The sequence below is a fragment of the Pimephales promelas genome, chromosome 9 (genome assembly GCF_988280905.1).
Source record: "Pimephales promelas chromosome 9, fPimPro1.hap1.1, whole genome shotgun sequence".
NCBI lineage: Eukaryota > Metazoa > Chordata > Actinopteri > Cypriniformes > Leuciscidae > Pimephales > Pimephales promelas.
Genome location: NC_142777.1, coordinates 38,274,629 through 38,293,399, shown reverse-complemented (window position 1 = coordinate 38,293,399; position 18,771 = coordinate 38,274,629). Strand labels below are relative to the sequence as shown.

Genomic DNA, 18,771 nt, shown 5'->3' with positions numbered 1-18,771 from the left:
TTTTTTTTTTCGTCTAAGTCTCCGCGTGTGTTTTTTTTTTTATATTTTTATTTTTTTATATATGACAACTCAACTTTACACGATCCAAGACAAGTCAACATGTGTTTAACACAGGTGTAATTCCCCTCAGTAACTGGTGAATGTATGTGTGTAAAGCCTCTATTTAGCCGGTTTAACAGTTGAACGAGGGTATAAAGTTAAGGTTATTGCACAACCCAGTGGCGGACTAAACACACTTCAGTTTGTTTGTAATATTTCTGCTTTACTAGCTTTCAGACACGAGAGGTCAGTGCTGTACAGATTGTGTAGACTAGAGCAAACTGAAGGCCAAGAGTTTTCAGGCCGAGAGTGTTTTGTAGGTTACATGCCTCTAAACAGGAGAAAATATTGGAGGTTGTAAATACAGGAGGTTGTAAATATGTTTGTGAACGGAAACGTCGTGGACAAAACAGAGGCCTATCGTGACAACAGCGAGCTCGAGTTCCCAGCTTTCCTTTCAGCTGGGTTTGAAAAGGACTTTGTTGAGGTTCATTTGAGTTCAAATCGGCCAATTTGCATGTTAATTAATCTTCGAATGGAAGGTAAACAGATTCTGCTTGTTGTGCATGATGGAGGAAGTTGAGAATCGTCTGAACTCGTTTAAATTGTAGAGTTTTTTTTAAATTAATTAATTTATTTTTTTGTTGAGTTGAATAGTACTTCATTATAATTCTGTGACTACTAGACCAGTGATTAGTCGAGGGGCAATCAGTCTGTTTGTTTCATGTTGTCAAATTAGATGTAACTTAAAGTCTGTGGTGAAAATCCAGCTTTTAATGTTGTTTATGTGTCTATGTGGTGTTATTAATATGCTTGGTACCAAACCGAAATCAATTTTTCAAAAGGTGAAAAAGACGTCCAATTAAGTGTAAATGCATTACATTATATTTGTATTGTACTAAAAACATATTTCAATACATTTTTAAAACACTTAATTGGACGTCTTTTTCACCTGGGTGGGTATACATCAACAAATTTCAGAAAATGAAATACGGTTTATTTCTGTAAAGGTGATTACAGTTTTAATGTATTTTTAACAGAATTGTTCTGGCAACCAAAGTTGCCAGCTTTATTCCGTAAAAAATACGGGATTTTTTACGCAAGAAAAAATAGAAAAGAAAAAAGTCCTCCTGAAGGATCCGTCTAGTCAGTGTGTGTGTGTGTGTGTGTGTGTGTGTGTGGACTCTCTCTCCCCGCACACACACACACACACACACACGCCCACTGTGCCGGAGAGTTCTCCTGAATCATCAGATGATCGAGCCTCTTCTTCTCTCCGTCAGTTCGGCTTCAGCTTCATCATGACTCGCGTCGCGTTGAACATCAGCGTCGCGTTTTTCCTGCTCCTGTCGCGATGCTGCGACGCTAACCGCAAACTCCTGGTGTTTCTCATCGATGGATTCCGTTATGATTACATGGACGATTTACAAAACCTGTCCGGATTCAGAGAGATCGTGGAAAACGGTGTAAAAGTGGATTATCTCACTCCAGATTTCCCCAGTCTGTCCTATCCAAACTATTACTCTCTCATGACAGGTGGGCCTTACCAACTTTTTATTTATTTATTTATTTATTTATTTATTTTTTACAACAAATGCAATCATAAATAGCCACTAGCTAACACTTTACGAGTTAACTACGATAATTAGCATGAACTGCACGTATACAACATTTATTCATCTTTGTTTATGTTAATTTCAACATTTACTAACTAATACTTTATTAAAATCCTGTTAACTTTAGTTAATGCACTGTCTGTGAACTAACATGAACAAAAACTGGATTTTTATTAACGAACACTAACAAAGATCAACAAAATTATGGTTAGTTAATAGGCTACGTTAATGTTAACTAATGAACCTTATTGTAAAGTGTTAGCCCTACCTTAGTTGGTATGTTAAAATAAGTTACAATCTTGTGCTGCAGTCCTCCATGATTATTAGTCAGTGCAGGTCTTTTTAAAACAGTTTTCACCTTTATAATGTAGTAAGCTGAGATTTTATGAACTCTAATTATGTGTTTGTGAAGCCTTACACAAGCATGGCACACCTTGGCACAGGCTTCAACGCCTAATCCAATCCTGATGTGAGATTTGAGACACTCTTCCAGTGTAAAGGTCCTCAGGAACTCTCTCTTTGTTGTTTGGGTTTATTGATAACAGAGACCAGTCTTATCTCTCTCCACAATAACCACAGAAACAGCTCGCTCTCACTTAGATTCAAACATCTGTTTCAGAAAAACAGTAAACTAGCAGATGGAAATATCCGAGTACATTATTTATTTAAAGGGACACTGTGTAGGAATTGAGTTATTTAGTTTAGTTATGGGAGAGGCATATGTTGGGTTGTTTGGGCTGAGCTCCAGCACACACGTGTTGACCTGCGGCGGCGTTCACAATCCCTGCCGATGCTTTGCTGATGCTGGTGTTTTGTTTGAGCACATTCCCCTCGCACGAAGCTTTCACAGAGAAACCCAACACAACTGAGAGCAAAGCTGTGCCATGATTCATCTCTCATAGAATAACATTCATCAATGCCTTTAAACAAGGAAGATTTAGTTTGAGCAAGGATGCATTAAATAGTGTTCAAATCAATGCTGTTCTTTTGAACTTTCGGTGCAGCAAATAAAAATCATCCGTTTCCACCAAAATATGAACTGTTTTCAACACTGGTAATAATAGTAAATGTTTCTTGAGCATCAGATTATCATATTAGAGTGATTTGAGGATCATGTGACACTGAATCACTCTCAGAAAAAAAGGTACAAAAGCTGTCACCGGGGCTGTACCTTTTCAAAAGGTACACTTTTGTACCTTAAGGCTGCATATTGGTAGCTTAATGGTACATATTAGCACCTAAAATGAACATATCAACATTTAAACTGTACATATTAGTAACTGAAATGTACATATTAGCACCTGAAATGTACATATTAGCACATAAAATGTACAGATTAACACCTAAAATGTACATATCAACACCTAAAATGTACATATCAACACTTAATGTACATATTAGTACCTGAAATGTACATATTAGCACCAAAAATGTATATATTAGCACATAAAATGTACATATTAACACCTAAAATGTACATATCAACACTTAAAATGTTCATATTGGTACCTGAAATGTACATATTAGCACCTGAAATGTACATATTAGCACCAAAAATGTACATATTAGCACATAAAACATACAAATTATGTCTGTTTCCACCAAAATATGAACTGTTTTCAACACTGGTAATAATAATAAATGTTTCTTGAGCATCCGATCATCACATTAGAGTGATTTGAGGATCATGTGACACTGAATCACTCTCAGAAAAAAAGGTACAAAAGCTGTCACTGGGGCTGTACCTTTTCAAAAGGTACACTTTTGTACCTTAAGGCTGCATATTGGTAGCTTAATGGTACATATTAGCACCTAAAATGAACATATCAACACTTAAACTGTACATATTAGTACCTGAAATGTACATATTAGCACCAGAAATGTACATATTAGTACCTGAAATGTACATATTAGCACATCAAATGTACAGATTAACACCTAAAATGTACATATCAACACTTAAAATGTACACATTAGTACCTGAAATGTACATATTAGCACCAAAAATGTATATATTAGCACATAAAATGTACATATTAACACCTAAAATGTACATATCAACACTTAAAATGTTCATATTAGCACCTGAAATGTACATATTAGCACCAAAAATGTACATATTAGCACATAAAACATACAAATTATGTCTGTTTCCACCAAAATATGAACTGTTTTCAACACTGGTAATAATAATAAATGTTTCTTGAGCATCAGATCATCATTAGAGTGATTTGAGGATCATGTGACACTGAATCACTCTCAGAAAAAAAAGGTACAAAAGCTGTCACTGGGGCTGTACCTTTTCAAAAGGTACACTTTTGTACCTTAAGGCTGCATATTGGTAGCTTAATGGTACATATTAGCACCTAAAATGTACATATCTAGGGTTACCAACTGTCCTGTTTTCCCAGGACATGTCCTGTTTTCATATAACAATATAACCATTTTCTATCCATACAGAGGAGGCATAACCTACTTTAAATGTATTGAAATTAATAAGTTATCTTTGAGTAAACTTCGAGTATCATTTGAGTTGGCCCATGTGTTTGCTGGGCCGAGTGTCCTGGTTTTTGGTAATCAACACTTAAAATGTACATATTAGTACCTGAAATGTACATATTAACACCAAAAATGTATTAGCACATAAAATGTACATATCAACACTTAAAATGTACAAATTAACACCTAAAATGTACATATCAACACTTAAAATGTACATATTTGTACCTGAAATGTGCATATTAGCACCTGAAATGTACATATTAACACCAAAAATGTACATATTAGCACTTAAGTTAAAATACACTTAAAATGTACAAATTAACACCCTAAAATGTACATATCAACACTTAAAATGTACATATTAGCACCTGAAATGTACATATTAACACCAAAAATGTACATATTAGCACATAAAATGTACATATCAACACTTAAAATGTACATATTAACACCTAAAATGTACATATCAACACTTAAAATGTGCATATTAGCACCTGAAATGTACATATTAGCACCAAAAATGTACATATTAGCACATAATGTATAAATTAGCACATAAAACGTACAAATTAGTACTTAAAATGGACAAAAGTGTACCTTTCGAAAAGCTACAGCCCCAGTGACAGCTTTTGTACCTTTTTTCTGAGAGTGAAGACTGGAGTAATAATGCTGAAAATACAGCTTTGATCACAGGAATAAATTACACTTCACTATATATTCACATAGAAAACTGCAGATTTACATTAGAATAATATTTCAGATTTTACTGTATGTTTATTGTACTCATAAATGCAGCTTGTTGCACAAAAGAGACTTCATAATTTATATTTAAACGTGCACACTTGTTGAGCATCATATAGTATTTGTGATTTGTTAATGTGTTACGTTGGGTTGGCCAAGAGTTCTGGACGCTCTGATGGTTTTATACCCGCTCTGGTGTTATTAACAGAGTGTGTTTGCTTGTTTAATGTTGGCATTTCTTGGAAGCGCTGACCCTGCTCTTTGCACTGTGAACTTCTGTAGAGTCAGCGCTTCAGACTCTTAAACACTGGGCAGTCCTGCAGACTGTACATTAACATCTCAGAACTAATTAGAAATTAAAATTTCATGCAAAAGCCTATGTGGCGTCTGTAGCGTGTTTACTTGATATCAACAATTGTATTTTCACTAGTGAAATGTCACCATATGTCATTCAAAACCAATTGTTGATTTCAAGAATTGAGTTGAAAATATCAGAAATACAATTATTACTAGTAAAAACCTTCATTTTTGATATCAAGAATTCAATTGTTACTAGTTGAAATGTCTATTCTTGATATCCACAATTGGATTGCTACTAGTAACAATGATCATTTTTGATATCAATAATTACATTTTTACTAGTGACAATGTTAATTTCTGATATCATGAATGTGATTAGTAAGAAAGACATTTTACATATCTGAAATAATATTGATATCAGAAATACATGTTCAGATATCAAAAATTAACATTTTTACTAGTACCAATTGAATTGTTGATATCAAGAATAGACATTTCAACTAGTGACAATGTAATTATTGATATCAAAAATGATATTTCTACTAGTAAAAACTCAATTCTTGATATCAACAATTGATTTTGAATGGCAGCCTGTGGTGACATTTCACTAGTGAAAATACAATTACAGATATCAGCAATTCAATTCTTGATATCAAGAATTCATATCCTAAATGAATAAAAGCTAAAGTGGCTCGCCATACAAGACAGCTTGAGTGAGAAGAACTACAATCCCATGAAGCATTGCGAATGAATTAAAAACTGAAATGTAGAAACACAAAACTCATTTAAATACGCTAAATCTATTTCATGTTTATTGCACAATATGCATAATATATATTGAAATATTTGAGTGTACAGAGACTGACTCGATTATGTAATTGGCAGTGCATCATTGGAGTGGGCGGGGTAACTTTTTTGGCCCTCTGATTGGTGGAATTTTCTGTACAGCATTATGGGTAATGTAGTTTTCACCATGTATTCTGCTGTTAAACATGATTATTTTAAAACAAAATAGCCAAAATAATGCTTGAAAATACCATCGCTTATCAGCCTTAAAGGTTTGTGAGTTATCGCAAAATATCTGTTTCCCAATGGAGGAAATTAATTACAGTTTTTACTTCTGGAAACCGACTGATGATCGAATCGCAAATTATCTGAAATTTAATTAAATATATAAATGCGCTGTGTGTTTCAAGAGCTCTGCCCTCAAAAGCTGTGAATGATATATAATCATAATATTTTATTGTTACAATAAATCTAAAATATATTGTTCAAATCGTTTTTTAAATGTAACTATTTAGACATAATAAATGCAACAATATTTAGACTGAATTTTAACTTAATTCTAAGAAGATTAGTAACATTTATATGCCTTCACCGTGCGAATAAACCCACTTATCTTATTTTAGTGGCCTGTACGCACAGCAATGCTCGGTTTAATGTCCATCGACACAGAAATCATCCATTGTTGGTATTGATAGCGATCCACACATGGAAACATATCGAGTCTCCTGAGATATGAAATATATGAGCAATGCAAAGCTCTTATGGTCTGTATAGTAGTTGTGTCCCAAATGACGCACTTATACACTAAACATCGGCTTCGCTCCTCATTTACAGGACGCTACTGCGAGGTGCACCAGATGACTGGGAATTACATGTGGGATAAGGACACCATGAAGGAATTCCTGATCGGAACCAATCCGGACAGCCGGTTACCCCTGTGGTGGGACGGGTCCGAGCCGCTGTGGGTCACCATGCAGAAGCTGGGCAAGAGAGTCTACATGTACTACTGGCCAGGTCAGTATGCCACACTCTATACAATGCTGGGTTGTTTGAACCCAAATTTGGGTCAAATATGGACAAACTATATATATTTCTATATATTCAGTGGACAACATTTGAAGTGGATCAAAAAAGTTCAAAATTCATGTATAACTTTTGATGAAAAGTTTTGATCCACTTCAAATGTTGAAAAAATGCTGGGTTGTTTCAACCCAAATTTGGGTCAAATATGGACAAACCCAAATGTTGGGTTAAAAATGTAATTTCAAATTTTACCCCAACTTCAACTTTCACTTTCAACTGTACATTTTTTAATTGCATTTTTAACCCAACATTTGGGTTTGTCCATATTTGACCCAAATTTGGGTTGAAACAACCCAGCATTTTTTAGAGCGCATCAACAGAGAACAATGTGGGACCAGGCTTATTCAAATTAAGTTAAAAATAAAAAATAAATAAATATATATATATACACATACATACAGTAGTCAACATTTGAAGTGGATTAATTATTATTTTTTAATTAATTAATTAATTAATTTTAAACATTAATTTGCATATTATCACCATATTGTAATGTGTGCTTCTGTCCGTTCAGGTTGTGAAGTGACGATTCTTGGAGTCAGACCTTCGTTCTGTGAGGAATACGTGTACAATCCTTCAGAGAAGAACCTGACCGACTCCATGGAGAACGCTCTCAATATGTTAAAGTAACGACCTATCATGCTTTCTTTACATCTTCATCTTCATCTCTCTGTAGTGTGTGATCAATGATCATGAAAACGCTCCAGTTCTTCTCTATATGAGTGTCAGTGTTCCTGAACTCCTGAAACGCCTCCATTGTAGTCTGGAGTTTCTCCCGGGAACGAACACGTCACAATATTCCTCATTATAATAATTCATGCGCAGAATAAAGGGGCGGGGCCTGGTTGAGTTAGTTAGTTGTGTGTTAAACTGGAGGTTATGGGAAGGGGCGGGACTTTCACAAACACACTCGAAGCGCAATATATATCCAAACGGTTCAAGGTCCAAATGAGAGTTTCAGTGCAAACTGTTCAAAGGGCTTTAAACGACACCAGACGATGAATAAGGGTCTTATCTAGCGAAACGATCGTTCATTTAAAAAATAAATAACAAAGTTTAAGTTTTATAAGCTCAAATGATCGCGAAGTTTTTTACTTATTTTTGAAATGAACGCTCATTTCGCTATCTAAGACCCTTATTCATCGTCTGGTGTGGTTTAAAGCCCTTTGAAGCTGCACTGAAACTCTCATTTGGACCTTGAACCGTTTGGTCCCCATTGAAGTCCATTATATGGAGAAAATCCTGGAATGTTTTCATCAAAAAAATTTATTTTCGTCTGAAGAAAGAAAGACATGGACATCTTGGATGCCACGGGGGAGAGTAAATTATCAGCTAAAGTGAACTACTCCTTTAAGTGTGTTTGTTATTATGAGATGATTTGGTTCGAATGTTTCCAACAGGAGCAATAAAGCAGACATGGCTGCTATTTACTATGAGAAGATAGATGTGGAAGGGCATCACTTTGGCCCCGGCTCTCCTGAACTACAGCGGGCCGTCCGCTCCCTGGATCAGGCCCTCCAGACACTCAACCAGAAAATCAAGGTATGTTCAACTGGGCTGCGAGAGTGGAAGAACCATCTGAACATCTGAAACACGTGTGTTTGTTCGTCAGGAGAAGAACATGAGAGATGATGTGAACGTGGTGCTGTTCTCGGATCACGGCATGACGGAGCTGGAGTGGATGGAGAAGGTGATCGAACTGGAGAACTTCATTGACATGTCACACGTCATTAAGATGATGGACAGGGGGCCGGTGGTCAGTCTGTGGCCCAAACAGGACAAGTTTGAGGAGGTGCGCTCTGCTCCGTTACATCACACTCGTGTTTACCAGTGACCACAGGGCCAAAACAAACAAACAAACAACATTGTTACATCACAATCATGTTTACCAGTGACGACAGGGCCAAAACAAACAAATAAACAAACAAACAACATTGTTACATCACACTCGTGTTTACCAGTGACCACAGGGCCAAAACAAACAAACAAACAACATTGTTACATCACAATCATGTTTAACAGTGATGACAGGGCCAAAACAAACAAACAAACATCGTTACATCACAATCGTGTTTAACAGTCACGACAGGGCCAAACAAACAAACAAGCAAATAAACAAACAAACAAACAAATAAACAAACAACATCGTTACATCACACTCGTGTTTACCAGTGAGGACAGGGCCAAAACAAACAAACAAACATCGTTACATCACAATCGTGTTTAACAGTCACGACAGGGCAAAACAAACAAACAAGCAAATAAACAAACAAACAAACAACATTGTTACATCACAATCATGTTTAACAGTGACGACAGGGCCAAACAAACAAACATCGTTACATCACACTCGTGTTTACCAGTGAGGACAGGGCCAAAACAAACAAACAAACAAACAAACAAACAAACAAACATCGTTACATCACAATCGTGTTTAACAGTCACGACAGGGCCAAACAAACAAACAAGCAAATAAACAAACAAACAAACAACATTGTTACATCACAATCATGTTTAACAGTGACGACAGGGCCAAACAAACAAACATCGTTACATCACACTCGTGTTTACCAGTGATGTCAGGGCCAAAACAAACAAACAAACAAACAAACAACATCGTTACATCACACTCGGGTTTACCAGTGATGTCAGGGCCAGAACAAACAAACAAACAAACAAACAAACAACAAACAAACAAACAACATCGTTACATCACACTCGGGTTTACCAGTGATGATAGGGCCAAAACAAACAAACAAACAAACAACAAACAAACAAACAACATCGTTACATCACACTCGGGTTTACCAGTGATGTCAGGGCCAAAACAAACAAACAAACAAACAAACAAACAAACAAACAACATCGTTACATCACACTCGGGTTTACCAGTGATGTCAGGGCCAGAACAACCAAACAAACAAACAAACAAACAACAAACAAACAAACAACATCGTTACATCACACTCGGGTTTACCAGTGATGTCAGGGCCAAAACAAACAAACAAACAAACAACAAACAAACAAACAACATCGTTACATCACACTCGGGTTTACCAGTGATGACAGGGCAAAAACAAACAAACAAACAACATTGTTACATCACAATCATGTTTAACAGTGACGACAGGGCCAAAACAAACAAACAACATCGTTACATCACACTCGTGTTTACCAGTGACCACAGGGCCAAAACAAACAAATAAACAAACAACATTGTTACATCACACTCGGGTTTACCAGTGATGTCAGGGCCAAAACAAACAAACAAACAAACAACAAACAAACAAACAACATCGTTACATCACACTCGGGTTTACCAGTGATGATAGGGCCAAAACAAACAAACAACATCGTTACATCACACTCGGGTTTACCAGTGATGTCAGGGCCAGAACAAACAAACAAACAACAAACAAACAAACAAACAACATCGTTACATCACACTCGGGTTTACCAGTGATGATAGGGCCAAAACAAACAAACAAACAAACAACAAACAAACAAACAACATCGTTACATCACACTCGGGTTTACCAGTGATGTCAGGGCCAGAACAAACAAACAAACAACAAACAAACAAACAACATCGTTACATCACACTTGGGTTTACCAGTGATGATAGGGCCAAAACAAACAAACAACAAACAAACAAACAACATCGTTACATCACACTCGGGTTTACCAGTGATGTCAGGGCCAAAACAAACAAACAAACAAACAACATTGTTACATCACACTCGGGTTTACCAGTGATGTCAGGGCCAGAACAACCAAACAAACAAACAAACAAACAACAAACAAACAAACAACATCGTTACATCACACTCGGGTTTACCAGTGATGTCAGGGCCAAAACAAACAAACAAACAAACAACAAACAAACAAACAACATCGTTACATCACACTCGGGTTTACCAGTGATGACAGGGCAAAAACAAACAAACAAACAACATTGTTACATCACAATCATGTTTAACAGTGACGACAGGGCCAAAACAAACAAACAACATCGTTACATCACACTCGTGTTTACCAGTGACCACAGGGCCAAAACAAACAAATAAACAAACAACATTGTTACATCACACTCGGGTTTACCAGTGATGTCAGGGCCAAAACAAACAAACAAACAAACAACAAACAAACAAACAACATCGTTACATCACACTCGGGTTTACCAGTGATGATAGGGCCAAAACAAACAAACAACATCGTTACATCACACTCGGGTTTACCAGTGATGTCAGGGCCAGAACAAACAAACAACAAACAAACAAACAAACAACATCGTTACATCACACTCGGGTTTACCAGTGATGATAGGGCCAAAACAAACAAACAAACAAACAACAAACAAACAAACAACATCGTTACATCACACTCGGGTTTACCAGTGATGTCAGGGCCAGAACAAACAAACAAACAACAAACAAACAAACAACATCGTTACATCACACTTGGGTTTACCAGTGATGATAGGGCCAAAACAAACAAACAAACAACAAACAAACAAACAACATCGTTACATCACACTCGGGTTTACCAGTGATGTCAGGGCCAAAACAAACAAACAAACAAACAAACAAACAAACAAACAAACAACATTGTTACATCACACTCGGGTTTACCAGTGATGTCAGGGCCAGAACAACCAAACAAACAAACAAACAAACAACAAACAAACAAACAACATCGTTACATCACACTCGGGTTTACCAGTGATGTCAGGGCCAAAACAAACAAACAAACAAACAAACAACAAACAAACAAACAACATCGTTACATCACACTCGGGTTTACCAGTGATGACAGGGCCAAAACAAACAAACAAACAACATTGTTACATCACAATCATGTTTAACAGTGACGACAGGGCCAAAACAAACAAACAACATCGTTACATCACACTCGTGTTTACCAGTGACCACAGGGCCAAAACAAACAAATAAACAAACAACATTGTTACATCACACTCGGGTTTACCAGTGATGACAGGGCCAAAACAAACAAACAAACAACATTGTTACATCACAATCATGTTTAACAGTGATGACAGGGCCAAAACAAACAAACAACATCGTTACATCACACTCGTGTTTACCAGTGACCACAGGGCCAAAACAAACAAACAAATAAACAAACAAACAAACAAACAAACAACATTGTTACATCACAATCATGTTTACCAGTGACGACAGGGCCAAAACAAACAAACAACATCGTTACATCACACTCGTGTTTACCAGTGACCACAGGGCCAAAACAAACAAACAAACAAACAACATCGTTACATCACACTCGGGTTTACCAGTGATGTCAGGGCCAAAACAAACAAACAAACAAACAACAAACAAACAAACAAACAACATCGTTACATCACACTCGGGTTTACCAGTGATGTCAGGGCCAAAACAAACAAACAAACAAACAAACAACATCGTTACATCACACTCGGGTTTACCAGTGATGTCAGGGCCAGAACAACCAAACAAACAAACAAACAACAAACAAACAAACAAACAAACAACATCGTTACATCACACTCGGGTTTACCAGTGATGTCAGGGCCAAAACAAACAAACAAACAAACAACAAACAAACAAACAACATCGTTACATCACACTCGGGTTTACCAGTGATGACAGGGCCAAAACAAACAAACAAACAACATTGTTACATCACAATCATGTTTAACAGTGACGACAGGGCCAAAACAAACAAACAACATCGTTACATCACACTCGTGTTTACCAGTGACCACAGGGCCAAAACAAACAAACAAACAAACAACATCGTTACATCACACTCGGGTTTACCAGTGATGTCAGGGCCAAAACAAACAAACAAACAAACAACAAACAAACAAACAACATCGTTACATCACACTCGGGTTTACCAGTGACCACAGGGCCAAAACAAACAAACAAATAAACAAACAAACAAACAAACAAACAACATTGTTACATCACAATCATGTTTAACAGTGATGACAGGGCCAAAACAAACAAACAACATCGTTACATCACACTCGTGTTTACCAGTGACCACAGGGCCAAAACAAACAAACAAATAAACAAACAAACAAACAAACAAACAACATTGTTACATCACAATCATGTTTACCAGTGACGACAGGGCCAAAACAAACAAACAACATCGTTACATCACACTCGTGTTTACCAGTGACCACAGGGCCAAAACAAACAAACAAATAAACAAACAAACAAACAAACAAACAACATTGTTACATCACAATCATGTTTAACAGTGATGACAGGGCCAAAACAAACAAACAACATCGTTACATCACACTCGTGTTTACCAGTGACCACAGGGCCAAAACAAACAAACAAATAAACAAACAAACAAACAAACAAACAACATTGTTACATCACAATCATGTTTACCAGTGACGACAGGGCCAAAACAAACAAACAACATCGTTACATCACACTCGTGTTTACCAGTGACCACAGGGCCAAAACAAACAACAAACAAACAAACAAACAAACAACATTGTTACATCACAATCATGTTTAACAGTGACGACAGGGCCAAAACAAACAAACAACATCGTTACATCACACTCGTGTTTACCAGTGACCACAGGGCCAAAACAAACAAATAAACAAACAACATTGTTACATCACACTCGTGTTTACCAGTGAGGACAGGGCCAAAACAAACAACAAACAAACAAACATCGTTACATCACAATCGTGTTTAACAGTCACGACAGGGCCAAACAAACAAACAAAACAAACAAACAAGCAAATAAACAAATAAACAACATTGTTACATCACACTCATGTTTACCAGTGACGACAGGGCCAGAACAAACAAACAAATAAACAAACACAAGAGCTCGAAACATTTTGATGTTTAGTATGAACTTTAGTTGCCTAACCCGACTGTGTGTGTGTGTGTGTGTGTGTGTGTGTGTGTGTGTGTGATACCTCAGATGTATCAGAACCTGAGCGGCGTGAGGAACATGGATGTGTATAAGAAGCAGGAGATCCCGCAGCGCTTCCACTACAGGAGCGGGCGGTTCGTGTCGCCGCTGACGCTCGTGGCCGAGCCCGGCTGGTTCATCACCGAGGTCAGAGGCGTCCTTCTGTCCACAACGGCCTTGTTGTAGGATTTCACCAAATGGAGATGTAGATATCTATGCTACAGTGACACTATATAGTGAAGTGACTCAACCAAAACTACAAACTTACTTGTGCTTATCTGCGCTAACTTTCCCCATCCGCTCCTGCAGGATCTGGGTTTCCGTGTAACTGTTCCTCTTCACATGTCACTCAAAGACGACAGAATGTTTTATTTTAGTTTTTGGTCAATTAAATGAATGTACTATATTTGAGTTTGATATATTTTTTTAATACTAAATAATATTTTCGCTGTATTTATAATATATTTATTTATTTTTGAGTGTAGACCTGAATATTAAATGTCCGACTTAAACCGTGGTGAATCTTAAACGCTTTAGAGCGACAGACTGAAGTTTAATTCCTGATTTCACGCCAGATTATTCCTGAAGTGAAAAAAGTTTTAAAAAATTAAAAAAATTGTTATTATAAAAATTGTTGTTACTGTTATAAAAAAATGCATAAAAATACGATTACATTTTTAAATATGAAATATATATTTTCAAAAGCACGTTTTCCTCTAAAACTGCAAGAAAATCCAAGCTAAGCACATGTGAGCTGATCTCTCAGTAAACGAGCGTTCAGTGCGAGTGTGTTCGGCTGCAGTACCGAACGCTTCCACTAGAGGAAACTCTATATTCGTTTCTAATGCGAGGACTATTTTACAGGACCATGAGTTTTTGTGTGTTCACACAGGAAGTGTCAAACCCTTTGCCAAGTTTTGCACCAATCCGATAAAGAAAAACATTTTTCAGTCCGAGAGGAGAACACCATATGTTGCTTTTGTACAATTCGACCTCTGACAGGAAAGTCTTCGGTCATGAATGAGTCAGTCTTGCACATAAACCCAGAAACAACAGTCTTCCTCTTGTGTGCTTGCCTGAAATAACTTTGATAATGTGTCATTCCATCACTACCAAAACATCAACGTCCCTCCATGACCCCGAGCTGGATAAGAGAGAACACACACACACCCACACACTGATTTCTGCCCGTCTCTGCAGAGTAAAGCCAAACTGCCCTTCTGGAAGAACGGCTCGACAGAAGCGGAGGGATGGCAGCACGGGTGGCACGGGTACGACAACCAGTTTGTGGACATGAGGGGATTCTTTCTGGCACAAGGACCAGGTGAAGTTCATAAATAATAAATAATACTTTATAAAAAACAAACAAAAGAATTCAATAAATGGAATAATGCAATTAAATTAAAATAATTAAAATATAAAAGTATTTATTAAAAAAATAGTGCTGTTATGTGTGTGAGTGTGTTTGTGTGCGTCTATTATATAAACAAACATTTATGCGATTAATAGTGATTAATCAATTTGAAAGCACTATTTTTTATATTTTATTTTAAATAAATACTTTTATATTTTACTTATTTTAATTAAATTGTATTATTGCATTTATTTTATTCACATAAAAGTTTGTTTAGCACAAACCTTTATGTTAGATGCAATTAATCGTTTTGATAGCACTAAAAAAGATTATTTTTATTGTAATTTTTTTTACTACCATTCATTTTTTTTTTGTTGGAAGAAATTAATAATTTTATTCAGCAAGGATGCATTAAACTGATCAAAAGTGATATCAATAATATTGTTAATGGTAAAAAAAGTATTATGAAACTGTTATTTATTTATTTAATTAAATTATAAAATAATTCAAATATTTTAAATACAACTAAAATATTTAATTTAAAATATATATAAAAAATACATATTTACCATTTATTTTAACCTTTTTTTTTTTTAAATATTTTTTTATAATTTAACCATGAAAATGTTTACCGTTTTTTGGAGGAAATTACCTTTTATTCAGCAAGGATGCATTAAATTGATCAAAAGTGATATCAATAATATTGTTAATGGTAAAAAAAAGTATTATGAAACTGTTATTTATTTATTTATTTATTTATTTAATTAAAGTATAAAATAATTCAAATATTTTAAATACAACTAAAATATTTAATTTAAAATATATATAAAAAATACATATTTACCATTTATTTTAACCTTTTTTTTAAAATATTTTTTTATAATTTAACCATGAAAATGTTTACTTTTTTTGGAGGAAATTAACTTTTATTCAGCAAGGATGCATTAAATTGATCAAAAGTGACAGGTAAGACGTTAATAATGTTACAAAAGAGTCTATTTCAGATCAATTTCGTACTTTTGATTCATCAAAGAATCTGGGTCACGGTTTCCACAGAAATATGCATCCGCACAACTGTGATAATAATCATAAATCATCATATTAGAGTGATTTCTGACAGATCATGGGACACTGAAGACTGAAATGATGCTGAAAATTTACAGGAATAAATTACACTTTAATATATATTCACATATAATACAGTTGATTTACATTATAATAATATTTCACAATTTTACTGCGTTTTTGATCAAATAAAAGCAGCCCTGGTGAGCAGAAGAGACATTTAAATGTCAGCGTGTATTTTTATATTTGAATAATTTTTATATTTTTTGCATAATTGTTATATAAATGAAACAATTTTATCATTATGATGTTTCTCCTTCTCTCCAGACTTCAAGAGGAACTTCCGCGCCGGCCCCATGCGAACAGTGGATGTGTATAATGTGTTGTGTAAGACGCTGGGCATCGAAGCGCAGCCGAACAACGGCTCCTGGTCTCGGGTCGAGTGTATGATGAAGAGCTCGGCTTCTGCCGTTCGAGTCGCTTCCACCTCCGTATGCCTGATGACGATGATGACGATGATGATGCACTAGAATGTCTGGAAACACATCATCAGATACAGGAACACTGATTTTATGCCTTAGTGTGCACCATAGGCTCAGATAAATGCCAAGAAAGCCCACTTTTGCTGCACTGCCTCTATTTTTGAGTTGAAGAAATTATGTTGTTGGATAAACCAATTTGCACGTTTTCACTGACACTTGACCTGAGGTCAAAGATTTATATTTTTAGTCAAATATGAACTTTTATTATGTAATTTCATTCATTTTCTCCACCTGTTGTTTCTGTCTTTACACATTTATTTTATTTTTATTTTATTTTATGATGACTGTAAAATGACTAGTGTGTCCTCTCTGTCAAGATGTGTGCTGTTTTGAATGTAAGGCGTTGTATTGCTATTATTTGTTTAATTTCTATAGAATTATAACATTATATAAAGATTAGCCATTTTCCTTTAGTACAGGTTTTGACTTTGTACTCATTTATTTCACAATAAAATATTTTCTCAAGACGCAAAGTTTTTTGTTATTTTATTACTACATTTGTTCTTTCACATTCTACTCAGTATGATGTTTTTATTGTGATTTACTCGGGGACTCTTATTCTGTATTATGTGCTTTGAGCTCTCTCGCCCCCTGCCGGGCTGTGTGAACTTCAACGAGCACACGGTTCAATGTCACTCATTTCACATAATATTTTCAACTTTTTTTTCACCTCTTTGCTACTTTATTTATTTATTAATTTTCGCGCTCTTTAAAGCAAGATGGATTCTAATTGGCTGACAATGTTTATCGTTCATCAGCGGGAAAAAATCGTTATGATTCCAGTGGGTATCATTTCTCTGAGCCGTTATCGTTACAGTTGTGATTTAGACTCTGCTATTCTTTTATATTTAAGACTATTTTAGAGCAATATATTTTTAGACAGAAATTATTTTAACAAAAATTTGATGCGTTATTTATATGAATTATCTTAAATGTTGTACAGTAGACTTGTTTCCTATCAGTTGGTGATGAATACAGTTCAAGATGGACAGAAGGTGGCGCAAAATACCTTTTATTTAAATCTTTAGCAGACATAGTGTGACGTGAGTTGAGTAGGCTAATATTAATTAACAGCACTTATGGTTTGGTTTATTTGTATAATGCAATTATGCATAATTTACCTATAATAATTATAATAATAATTAAGCATTTTTTTAGTAAACACAGTTTTCTTTTCAGATTTATACCATTGTATTGAAATTAATCTTTTTTTCGTGTATTAAAATAATCATTTTAAAGATTTTATTATTAGTATATTTTTAATTTTATGTATCGCTGTCTCCGCAATAAACAGACACAAAGTATGTCTGGGTCATGGATTTATACAAATGATGTCAGTTTAAGACATTTCAGTGTTGTTTGGGTCCATCGTGTGTAATTTCTGGCCTACTGGAGTTTCCATAGTCGCTGTTCCATTCATATCCTACTACGGCAAAGACTTCTCTTATGAATATTAATCAGATAATGCTGACGTTGCTTAGTAACCTTCAACTCAAGTGCCTACTTATTATTCATAAGGGAATTCTTACCCGCTCATTCGCCAACAGACTAACCGCCTACGCACCAACGGCCAAATCATTCCGCGCCATTCAGCATACGTCACGTTGCGTAATTAATATTCATGAAAGATCCCTTTTCCATAGTAGAACTCGCAGATTCGCCACTCGAGAGGCAGCCGGGGATCTAAGCAGGACTGAGATTGCGATGGATTGACAATAAGTTATTTATTTCTCACACTTTGGACAAATCGCGGTGGATATAATGACAGTACTTCAGATTGTTTACATC

The 18,771-nt window shown here is 35.6% G+C and overlaps 2 protein-coding genes across 3 annotated transcripts in view; both read left to right on the top strand.

Moving 5' to 3' along the window:
* Positions 1-469: 469 nt before the first annotated feature.
* enpp6 (ectonucleotide pyrophosphatase/phosphodiesterase 6) lies at positions 470-17,450 on the top strand. Of its 2 annotated transcripts, XM_089135122.1 has the most exons (9): positions 470-581; positions 1,323-1,575; positions 6,819-6,998; positions 7,582-7,693; positions 8,468-8,609; positions 8,680-8,859; positions 14,032-14,169; positions 15,223-15,346; positions 16,769-17,450. In XM_089135122.1, the coding sequence occupies exons 2-9, from the start codon at positions 1,341-1,343 to the stop codon at positions 16,969-16,971; spliced, it is 1,314 nt and encodes a 437-aa protein (XP_088991248.1). In that variant the 5' UTR covers positions 470-581; positions 1,323-1,340; the 3' UTR covers positions 16,972-17,450. The 2 variants fall into 2 exon arrangements, with proteins under 2 accessions (XP_088991248.1, XP_039511027.2); XM_039655093.2 differs by lacking the exon at positions 470-581 and having other exon boundaries at positions 1,264-1,575.
* Positions 17,451-18,647: 1,197 nt separating this feature from the next.
* The window catches only part of snx25 (sorting nexin 25), a 44,572-nt gene continuing 44,448 nt past the window's right edge, over positions 18,648-18,771 (top strand). The window contains exon 1 of the mRNA XM_039655059.2: positions 18,648-18,771. This exon is cut by the window's right edge and continues 725 nt beyond it. The gene's annotated coding sequence lies outside the window, so the exon portion shown is untranslated.